The sequence below is a fragment of the Vespa velutina genome, unplaced genomic scaffold (assembly GCF_912470025.1).
Source record: "Vespa velutina unplaced genomic scaffold, iVesVel2.1, whole genome shotgun sequence".
Taxonomy (NCBI): domain Eukaryota; kingdom Metazoa; phylum Arthropoda; class Insecta; order Hymenoptera; family Vespidae; genus Vespa; species Vespa velutina.
The window spans coordinates 15,930-28,234 of record NW_025920067.1 but is presented as its reverse complement, the minus strand read 5'-3'; the positions used below and the strand labels follow the sequence as shown (position 1 = coordinate 28,234).

At 40.4% G+C, this 12,305-nt stretch overlaps 1 protein-coding gene across 1 annotated transcript; it reads right to left on the bottom strand.

Moving 5' to 3' along the window:
• Positions 1-398: 398 nt before the first annotated feature.
• Positions 399-11,584, bottom strand: LOC124957491. The gene is made up of 2 exons (XM_047514522.1): positions 9,891-11,584; positions 399-3,834 (listed from the first exon to the last, which is right to left on the bottom strand). Exon 2 carries the CDS (start codon positions 3,827-3,829, stop codon positions 1,745-1,747), a length of 2,085 nt encoding a protein of 694 aa, XP_047370478.1. The 5' UTR covers positions 3,830-3,834; positions 9,891-11,584; the 3' UTR covers positions 399-1,744.
• Positions 11,585-12,305: the final 721 nt, after the last annotated feature.

Below are 12,305 nucleotides of genomic sequence, written 5' to 3'. Positions count from 1 at the left end.
GAGAAAACACAAAAAAAAAGAAATTTTTAAATGTGAGCTGCTAATACGGTCAGGTCAAGGCCTAAACCTTCTACTCCAACCTTGCAGACTCCTCTCGTTTTGGTACAAGACTCGGGGTTGAGAGTAAATAAATTCTTTAGCTCGAAGAATGGCTGCTACATATAGAAACCGTCCGCCTCTTCGTTGTAGACTAAAGACACTATATGTGTTCTGACTTACCGTAGCTGACAAGAATTCCCAAGTCAACGAAGTAAATTAATGCGTGGACGATAATTCGATGTTTTTATAGCCTGGACTGGAATTATTCTCCTTGGATGGAACTAAGTCAAAAATCCGCAATTTCCTTAGATGAACGAAGATAGATGGTCAATGGAAGGAAGGAGAAATATCACCACAAATTAACAATAACAATTTAATGAAACACTGAGATACACTAAATATACATTTTCAATAGGAACACTTGATTTAGAACTTGATTTATGTGTTAGTACGCGACGCTCGCGGTACCCGGTTATTTTATTATGTTATCTCGTGTACAATTCACAATTTTACCAAGTAATCGGCAGGAAAGAAAAATATATTCTCTAATTATAATCTTTTATAATTGCTTAACAAACATTCGTGCTCGGGAAAATAAACTGTTTATAACCGTACGGTATGATACTGTATGTACGCAGTAGATCTAAATTTTCTAAGTACAATATTAACTTGTTTTGTCTTTATAATTCTTAAAAGCGGAGCTGAAGTTTTAGCTGCTGATCGAGTTGAGCGACGGATGAAGACTGGCGGCCGCTTCGCTGCTCTCCCACTCGGTCGACTCCCAGATGGTGTTGCTGCGCATGCGCGCCGCTCATACTTTGCCGCCTACGGGCATAGGCATTGCCCGTGGGAAAGAGGTGGCGTGATGGAGTACAAGCATTCCATCGTCTCCTTTCTGGGAATTGCTGCCAGTCGACGCTTATCGCCGGATGTGGTTCCGAGAATTCTTAGCCTCAGGAATGCGCTTATCGCCCGATGCTATTCTTGGAATTCCTTAGTTCCCAGGCGCAGTTATCACCGGATGTATTTCTCGGAATCCTTAGCCTCTGGAATGCGGTTATCGCCGTGTATAATACCAGGAATCCTTAGCCTTTGGAATGCGGCTATCAGAGGATGAAGTCTAGCCATTCGTGATAAGAGTGTCTCGGACTTGTCGCTTTATCTTTATTATTTTACATTATAAAATATAATTTCTCTCTATTCTTTTGTTAACAAATTCCTTATATTAATTAATGCCATTGTGAATACATGAAGGTTTTAGTAATATGTATTAATAATTATTGTTATTTCTTATAATAATTATTTCTTAATAACTATGAAATATAAGAATACTTAACATTACAAATTTAATATTAAATTATATTTATTGTTGCGTATATATGTAATGTTGATTTATTAGTAGATCGCATTTTGAATCTTATCCTTTTACTTTTATTTGATTTGTTTATTAACTTATATTCTAATATATGTTCTTTCATTTATAAGTTAAATGAAACTTATTTAACAATGGTGTTACTTCCTATAGTATCGATAGTGAATGATTAATCTTGTTAATATTCCTAAGGTGTGATTTATTATCATGGGATTAGCAACTGTTGATTTACCTACGGAGGTTTACCGGCAGTGGAAATACCGATGGTGGGTATACCTACGGTAGAACTATTGACAATAAGATTACCGACGGTAGGATAAGCATATCTGTTACTTATATTCTTTTATTTAGAGATGTTTTCGACCAACACACGTCGTCACGCGGCGACGTGACACCTCCCCCCTTAATTGAGTCGTTAGGAATCTCTATTTCTGACGACTTGGTTTTACGAGCTGCCAGGATGCTTTCGAGGATTGGGTATCTCGAACTTCCCCTGGTTGCGGGTGTTGGAGTGACATCATCCGTAGTGTCGTCCACCTTGACCTCGATGGCATCGTTTTCCTTGTCACTCTCTGTTGTCTTCGTCTCGTCTTGTTTCTCTGATCGTCCTAGATGAAGGAGTAGATGTGTCAATGAACTCCAGATGGCTCCCAGCAGGTGTAGGCTCCATCCATAGACCGTATGAAGCACATATCCTCTGATAATGGCGTCGACACATAATTTTACGCCTTTGATTAAAATAAACAGGCCGATCATTCCAGCACTGGCTGATCCAAATGCTAAAAAGCCTTGCCATAGTTTCGAGACCGCACTGTCTGTAATCCTGTTTATGTCTGCTTCTCCCAATAAATTATACATTGAAACGGTGTTGGGTGGAATGCGGTGTCCTGTAGCTCCTCTGGCGATTGTGTTTAGAAGTCCAGGTCTCTCTGCAGGAAACATGATATGGTCTCGTAAGTTGTCCAAGTCCTGGTGCGTATAAATACCGCTCGTCATTAAGTTCTTCGTGTTAGTGTATTTCCATGCCAATTTGGTTAATGGCTGTAGTATTTGAGGAGGGAGTACTTCCACAGGCTTCGGGGTCAGCCTGTACCAATTCCCCTCCAAATAGTACATGGATGGTAATAGAGCGTTGCATTCTTTTATGGTGCCTGTCTTTACCAATATTCTCGATTTTGGTGTCAGGTAAAGACTGTTATTTTGATGTGTCACAGGTAATTCATGGTAACATTCTTCCGATTGCCTTATGCTGACTGGCACGGGTGTACACTTCACTATGTGAATAACTTCTCCTACAGTTACAGCCATGTAACCCGCTGCCTTCATGATCGTATAAGCGAACTCATCTGGGCGGAGAGTCGCTAATGCCAAAGCGTTCTTAAGGACCTGCTTTTCTAGTTCGCACTTTTGCCTAATTACGTCACTGTATAGAGCTGTCATCTGAGTTCTTATGTGCTTTTCGAGATAAACAAATTTAGAGTTAACGTAGGCGAATAGATCGAGGTTTTCAACCGATAACTTTGCTTTTGACGCGAAGGTCCTTCCCTTCTGAGTTTCCAGAATAAATAATTTTGGATGCTCGCTGAGTAATAGGGTATAACCACATAGATGATGCTCCGCTCTTTTTTCCAAGGTGAATGTGACGTCTTGAGTCGTAATAGTGTATATATCTGGGTATATTTCCGCGTTGCCCATGGCTTTTAATTTAGTTGCGAGTCCTTCATACAACACCTTGTAATTATCGGAGTTACATGACGACTCCGGCCTGGTTGACCAAAACGCATTTCCTTCCTCATCAGTGATGCACATTCCATCCGTGAATACGCACGCTTCACCTTTACTCAAGATTACATTGTTTTGTGCAATCTTCACAGTAGCATAATATTCCTTAATGTTAATCTTTATCGATGCTTGTACCACTACGTTGTCCCACGTGCCGTACGTGTCGGCGTATTGTGTACCAGAGCACTTGCCGTCCATTGAAAGCGATCCTGCCAACGTGGCACTCCGATACTCGGTGGCATTGGCCCGCAAACCCGATACCTGCAGGCTCGGTGTTATCCCCAAGATACCGGTGTTGAATGTGGCCTTGCATGCCTCAGCTGTTAAATCCATTAGATATATACGTCTTCCATTTTGAACAGCTGACACATGTGAAGACATTCCACAATAATAGATTGTTCGGTCGATCTCCACTCGGCATTGGTGTACGTGTGTATGATCGTACTCTGCTAACTGTAGGAGCTGTATATAGACTTCTGTAGCGTTGGGAGCATGCAACGGGATATTACATTCTCCCGTGTCCAACAGTGAAATGGTCGTAATGTTTGTTGATCCTCCCCCACAGTCGTACCCCAACAAGCAGAAACATTTGCTGATGATTCCTAATGTTGTTATTAAAATGCCGAGAAGCCCCATGGTTTCTGTAAAACAATCACCTTAACCTATCTCATTTTAGATATTCTTAACTTATTAGCGTTCACTATCCTAGTACGATTACCTATTGATAATTTGACATTATTACGAGGAAGTATTTCTAAAATCTGATGAGGTCCTGTATATTGGTTGCCGAATTTTTTGGTGGGTTCCTTTAATAAAAACACCCTATCCCCTTCCTTTAAAGATAACGGTCTTGTTTTCTTGTCGTAATACCTTTTTGAAGTTTCCTTGGATCTCATCAAATTTTGTCGTGCTACCTCTTGCGTTTTATTTATTTTATTTATTAATTTCGCGTAGTATTGTAAGTATGTCCTGTCCATTTCGTCATCCAAAGGAGGATCTGAAGCTGGGACCCTGGCTAGTTTTCCGAAGACCAGCTCATAAGGCGTGTATCGAGTTCCCTCATGTACACTTGTATTATACGAAAAGATAGCCGTATCTACCCATTCGTCCCAATCCTTTTCCTTGTCAGTGAATTGCTTCAGGTACTCGATTAAGACATGGTGTGATCTTTCTAGCGATCCGTTGGACTGTGGGTAGAAGGCTGTAGTTTTGTATTGCCTTATTTTAAATTTTCGCGCTATGGCTCGTAGTAGGGTACTCAAGAAATTTGACCCTTGGTCCGTGAGTATTGCCCTAGGCGCACCGAACTTACATATTAGATTGGAAATTAAAGCGTTGGCAATGTCTATTGACGTTGTGTTAGCGAGAGGGACGGCTAATGAAAATTTTGTTAACTGATCCTGAATCGTCAAAATATATCTATTCCCATTTTCAGTTTGGGCTAGAGGACCCACTACGTCGAGTGCTACTTTATCGAATGCAGATCCCGGTGTGTCTGTTAACACCATTGGTTGCTTATTTTTGATTCTGACAAGCTTTTTCAGTTGACAATCTAAACAATTTTGAACGAAAGTCTGTATCTGCCCTTTCATATTTTCCCAAAAATATCTTGCCCTAAGTCTGTTATAAGTTTTGGTTACTCCCTTATGACCACCTAAAGCAGATGAGTGGTTTTCGCGTATTAGGTCCTCGCGCTCATTCTCCTGGGGTATCCTAACCAAATTCTTACAGAAATAAATAGTGCAATCTTCCGCGTCGAATAATTCTCCTAGCCTTTTCTGGATATATTCCCATGGTATGTTATCTATTTTTTTCGAATTGGAGATGCTTACTGTATGCAAGTCCAGTTCTCTTGTTACCGATAGGAGCGACTCCAGAGCATCGTTCAGAACTTCTATATCCGTTATCACATTGTCGTTTTCTTTAATAACTAAAGATATTAAGTTTTTAGAACCGTATTTAGTGACCCTTGCACGACCTAGTGTTAATTCCGTATAATTTGCGAGTTTATTCATATCATGAAACTGTTTAGCTCCCTCATCACATGGGTTTCCTTTTTGGGTGATAAATATCGCTAGATTGTCCTTTCTCATTGTCAATCTATCCCGAGTTTCTTTAAGGTTCTGTGAAATTCTGAATGTCTGCTCTTCCTGATTCTGCCATTCCTATGGCCGCGATATTGGGTCGAATAAGATGTCTGAGCTAGAATCCGAGTCGCTCTCACCGATGATATTAGAGTTATTCGCGCCGCTTTCCTCCGTCTCGCTAGGCACCCTACTTATGTCTATCTGCTCAAAGAGCTTCTCTAGTTCTCCCGTGTCTGATCCGTGTGGGGCTGATCTGCGAGAGTACAAGGACTCGCTTGAAGACCTGTCGTCTATATGCATCGGCAAGACCTTCGCTGTTTCCGGCGGATTTCGTGAAAAAGGATCGGCATTCGCATTGGCCGTTCCTGCTTTGTAAATTATTTTGAAATCATATTCTGCTAATTTTAAACCCCACTTGGTCAAACGCGAAGTCGGATCTTTATGCGATTTTAGCCACACTAGTGGCCAATGATCAGTAACTAACGTGAATGTTCTCCCATATAAATATGGCCTAAAATAATGCACGGCGTAGACTATCGCTAAGAGTTCACGCTCGATTGTAGAGTAATTTCTTTCAGCTACATTCAATAGCCTTGAGCAATACGAGATAGATAGGTCTTTCCCTATCGGTCCCTGACTAAGCACTCCGCCTATCGCATAACCTGATGCGTCCGTGGTAACGTTAAATTCTCTATTGAAGTCTGGGTATTGAAGCACTGGTTCCTTGTACAGAGTGTCTCGTAATTTAGCGAATGCCTCTTCCTGTGGCTCACCCCACTTAAATGTCACTTCCTTCTTCAATAATTCCGTAAGAGGTCTTGCCAATTTAGAGAATCCTGGGATGAACCTCCTATAGTATCCTGCAAGCCCCAGGAATTGTCGAACATTCTTAGCCTTCTTGGGTTGCGGGAATTCCCTTACGGCCATTAACTTCTTCGGATCAGGTTTCACGCCGTCTTTCCCGATAATATGGCCAAGGTAGATAACTTCCTTTTTTAGGAATTCGCATTTATCAGGTTGTAGCTTTAGATTAGCCTTCCTTAGTCTTCCTATTAACTTGCTGAATTTAATCTCGTGCTCGTGGAGTGACCTTGCGTACAATACTATGTCGTCTAAATAAACAAACATTTCTTCGCCTTGAAGTCCCGTCAGCACGAGATCCATAAGTCTTTGAAATGTGGCTGGAGCATTCTTTAATCCGAATGGCATTCTTGCGAACTCGAAATGCCCATGAGGTGTTGAGAAGGCGGTCTTGTGGCTGTCATCTAGGTGCATCTTGATCTGATGGAATCCGGATTTCAGATCGAACGTGGAGAAATATTTTGCGGAGCCCAGCTGATCGAGTATCTCAGTAATGTTAGGGAGGGAATACGCGTCCCCGACTGTCTTTTCGTTAAGTCCCCTATAGTCGATCACCATTCTCCATTTTGGATTTCCTTTTGAATCAGCCTTCTTAGGTACTACCCATATGGGGGAATTGTAAGGGGAGAGAGATGGCCTTATTATATCACTCTCTAACAATTCTTGCGTCTGCTTGTTTATTTCACCCTTATGTATGGGTGGGAACCTGTACTGCTTAGTATGTATCGGTATCTCGTCGGAGGTAATAATCCTATGCGTCAGCATCTGCGTGCTCTCCAGCTGTTCTCCTGGGAGATGGAAGCAATCTGCGCTCGCAGATAAAAGGTCAGTGACACTTTTTCTTTCTTCGTCATTCAGGTGATCTAAACGTAACAGTGCTTCCACCTCTTTTGCTCTACTACTATTGTCCCGTTTCATCTGGTTACCTTGACCCTGGTTCTTCTGATTATTCTTAATCGTTCTAACGTATGCCGCTGTTTCCCTTTTTGAAAAGCTCGGCGTATCTAATGTTCTGTCCTGATGCGTTTCGAACGCTTGTAATTCTAGCGTGGGCACCACAATATCATGATCTTCATTAGTAGTATTTATCACCCTGAAATAATCCCGACCTTGGTGATTTTTGACTATAGCTTCTCCCATGTATATCCCCTGAAAGGATTCTATCCGCGGAATGTAGCCTTCCTTGATTTCAGAGTTCTTGACACGACAATGAAACACCACACTTGTCCTTGCTGATACGCGAACTAATTGTCTGTCTGCGAACGGTACTTCCTTATCCGCGACCCTCATACACTGCTGGGTGAAGCATAAGTCAGCACCTACTGATTTCAGGAACTCACTTCCCAGAATACCGTCTTGTTCGATCGGGAAGTTCGACGCCACTACATAGAATCGTACTTCCTTCCCAAAGAGTTGGACGGTCACTGAACCCTTCGTTCGAATATGATCGTCCGTAATGCCACATACATTTATTATATCGCTATGATCGGTTTTTAAATTAAATTCGGTAGCACCCTCCTTGATAATATTGACTTCTGCGCCAGTGTCAATCATAAGTTTAATTTGCCTTCCCTGGTTCCCGACGTCAATGATTATTGTGGGTGCTTTCGCCGTCGGTTTATAATTTATTGTAGCGATCTGCTTGACTGGGTCGCCTGTGCGTTGGTTTGTCCGTGAGCGTTTCCAATGGCGGCCCCGCTCCTGTCTGATCTCGACGGGCCGCTTACATGGTTTCCCTGGTTGCTGGACGTTGAATGTCTTCTCTCTCTATTTTTGTCCCTTGGTGATGGGCTCCGTCGATCATCGTTTTGACTATATTTTCTTTTGTACTCGTTGGAATCTCGGCGGTTTCTTGTCCTATCCTCCGTACTCTGACGGTCAGGATTATACTTGGAACGTTTATCCCCAGTTCTATGCTCACTGTCGTACTTGAGCTTCCGGCAATCTTTTAAAATGTGGCCAATCCTTTTACAATAGTAGCAGGTCCGCTGTTCTCGTGGACTAAGTGGCCTATTATTTAAGGTCAAATTTCTTACCTGATTTTTTGGCCGAGGAGATGGAGGTCTCGCAGTAATTTCCGAAAAGTTCGGCGGTCTTCCCTTTATTCTACAATCCTTCGCCATATGACCTATTTCCTTACAGCTCGTGCAAATGATTTTTTCGCTTGTGATAGCATGTATTCTAGAAATCTCCCTTGGTCCTTCTTTGCCGGTGCGAGCTCTATTCCTTTCTAGGGCTCTGCTTATTCTTAAAAGAGCATTGGCCGCTGTCGTTAAATCATGATACCTTTCATGCTTCATCCGTAACTCATATTCCTCCGGCAATCCGTTTGCGCGCCGGCAAGCGCGTCGAGTACCTCGCATTCAATACGTCTTCGTTGATGATCACCCAACTCTCCCGATTCCTTAGTCTCTGCCTCGATTATAGCTTGTTTCAATTCCTTTATACGTTCCGTGTAGTCTAAGACTCGTTCCCTAGGTTTCATGTAAATATTAGCTAATTGTCCCTTGTAGTGACTTGCGGATTTTGCCGGCTGGAAAGCTGCTTTTAGCAAGCCTACCAGTTGTTCTACTGTTTGTAGCTCCTGGTCTTCTGTAACTGAGTACGCATGCCCGTCTAATTTGGCTCTAATCCTTCGAACTAGCATCGCTTCTATTTCCCTGGAAGGGTGTTCGAGAAATAGGTCCATAGCTCTCTTACACGCTCTTGAGAATTGGAGTACCGATATGTTGTATCCGTCAAAGCGCGGAATTGTTTCAGTTATTTCTTTTAGCTTTGGTTCTGACCCGGCTATTTGAACTGATCTCGTTCGTATCGGTCTGGGTTCGGGTTTTTCTTCGTTTATTACGCGATTCCTCCTTGGTAGGTCAATATCGGCTATAGATTCTAAATTGCTTCTTGACGAATACGGGCTTACGTCACGGTGTACAGCCGTGACAATAGGCGTATTGCGCGATTCGTTTATCATCAAGGATTCGTGCCGATGATCCAGTTCTTTTGCGCGAAGTTCATTTTCACGTTTTTGCAGATTTAATTCGCGCCTATCTAGATCTATGTCGCGTTTTTCTATTTCTAGGGGTCGGTTATTCAATTTCGTTTTGAGATCAGTTATTTCGCGAAGTTGAGTTTGTATGTTTCTTTCCTGTTCTTCGATAATCATTATTCTCGCCTCTAATTCGGATTCTGCATTTTGGATTTCATTTTCCCGTTCCCGTACTTTCTTTTCTAATTTTTTGATTTTCTGTTCTGTGGTCCTATTTTCCTCCAGGCAGAGTAATATTCTTGCTTCCCGATCGTCTAATTCTCCCTCATATGCTCGTAATTCGTCCTCCGTGAGGGAGGCCCTTGTAGGCGTGCCCGGATTTTTGGGAGCTGCCATTCTTGGAGTATAGTTACTAAAGATTCTAACGTTAAAATTGGATATGCCAAAAAAAAGTAGATAAATGAGATAGTTGAATCCCCTAGGAGGCTTTACTATCCCACCGCTGCCACCAAAAATTTTCTTAATAATTATGTTACGTCCCGGGTGGGAGAAAACACAAAAAAAAAGAAATTTTTAAATGTGAGCTGCTAATACGGTCAGGTCAAGGCCTAAACCTTCTACTCCAACCTTGCAGACTCCTCTCGTTTTGGTACAAGACTCGGGGTTGAGAGTAAATAAATCCTTTTGCTCGAAGAATGGCTGCTACATATAGAAACCGTCCGCCTCTTCGTTGTAGACTAAAGACACTATATGTGTTCTGACTTACCGTAGCTGACAAGAATTCCCAAGACAACGAAGTAAACTAATGCGTGGACGATAATTCGATGTTTTTATAGCCTGGACTGGAATTATTCTCCTTGGATGGAACTAAGTCAAAAATCCGCAATTTCCTTAGATGAACGAAGATAGATGGTCAATGGAAGGAAGGAGAAATATCACCACAAATTAACAATAACAATTTAATGAAACACTGAGATACACTAAATATACATTTTCAATAGGAACACTTGATTTAGAACTTGAATTATGTGTTAGTACGCGACGCTCGCGGTACCCGGTAATTTTATTATGTTATCTCGTGTACAATTCACAATTTCACCAAGTAATCGGCAGGAAAGAAAAATATATTCTCTTATTATAATCTTTTATAATTGCTTAACAAACATTCGCGCTCGGGAAAATAAACTGTTTATAACCGTACGGTATGATACTGAAAGTACGCAGTAGATCTAAATTTTCTAAGTACAATATTAACTTGATTTATCTTTATAATTCTTAAAAGCGGAGCTGAAGTTTTAGCTGCTGATCGAGTTGAGCGACGGATGAAGACTGGCGGCCGCTTCGCTGCTCTCCCACTCGGTCGACTCCCAGATGGTGTTGCTGCGCATGCGCGCCGCTCATACTTGCCGCCTACGGGCATAGGCATTGCCCGTGGGAAAGAGGTGGCGTGATGGAGTACAAGCATTCCATCGTCTCCTTTCTGGGAATTGCTGCCAGTCGACGCTTATCGCCGGATGTGGTTCCGAGAATTCTTAGCCTCAGGAATGCGCTTATCGCCCGATGCATTTCTTGAAATTCCTTAGTTCCCAGGCGCAGTTATCACCGGATGTATTTCTCGGAATCCTTAGCCTCTGGAATGCGGTTATCGCCGCGTATAATACCAGGAATCCTTAGCCTTTGGAATGCGGCTATCAGATGATGAAGTCTAGCCATTCGTGATAAGAGTGTCTCGGACTTGTCGCTTTATCTTTATTATTTTACATTATAAAATATAATTTCTCTCTATTCTTTTGTTAACAAATTCCTTATATTAATTAATGCCATTGTGAATACATGAAGGTTTTAGTAATATGTATTAATAATTATTGTTATTTCTTATAATAATTATTTCTTAATAACTATGAAATATAATAATACTTAACATTACAAATTTAAAATTAAATTATATTTATTGTTGCGTATATATGTAATGTTGATTTATTAGTAGATCGCATTTTGAATCTTATCCTTTTACTTTTATTTGATTTGTTTATTAACTTATATTCTAATATATGTTCTTTCATTTATAAGTTAAATGAAACTTATTTAACAATGGTGTTACTTCCTATAGTATCGATAGTGAATGATTAATCTTGTTAATATTCCTATGGTGTGTTTTATTATCATGGGATTAGCAACTGTTGATTTACCTACGGAGGTTTACCGGCAGTGGAAATACCGATGGTGGGTATACCTACGGTAGAACTATTGACAATAAGATTACCGACGGTAGGATAAGCATATCTGTTACTTATATTCTTTTATTTAGAGATGTTTTCGACCAACACACGTCATCACGTGGCGACGTGACACTATTTCTATTGGATTCGACGTTTTTAACTTTGTTTCATGTCGTATATACGATTTTTCGTTCATATACGCGTATCATCGAAATACGAAAATTTGAAATCTTATTTAATTTCATTGATTTTAAATTCTATCGACGCAGAATTAAGAATATAACAAGAATATAAAGTTTTTATTATGTGAAAATAAGTGTTTTAACATGAAAATTGACGAAAAATGTAATCGACATATGCGTATTTCGCTATACGAGAAGCGAAAAATCGTAATATCTTCGAAAATACTTGTACCACGTATTGAAAAATGTTACCAATCGATTCAGAACGCAGTATTTCATAAGATCATACTACTATTTCTATTGGATTCGACGTTTTTAACTTTGTTTCATGTCGTATATACGATTTTTCGTTCATATACGCGTATCATCGAAATACGAAAATTTGAAATCTCATTTAATTTCATTGATTTTACATTCTATCGACGCAGAATTAAGAATATAACAAGAATATAACGTTTTTACTATGTGAAAATAAGTGTTTTAACATGAAAATTGACGAAAAATGTAAACGTCATATGCGAATTTCGCTATACGAGAAGCGAAAAATCGTAATATCATCGAAAATACTTGTACGATGTATTGAAAAATGTTACCAATCGATTCAGAACACAGTTTTTCATAAGATCATATTATTATTTCTATTGGATTCGACGTTTTTAACTTTGTTTTATGTCGTATATACGATTTTTCGTTCATATACGCGTATCATCGAAATACGAAAATTTGAAATCTCATTTAATTTCATTGATTTTAAATTCTATCGACGCAGAATTAAGAATA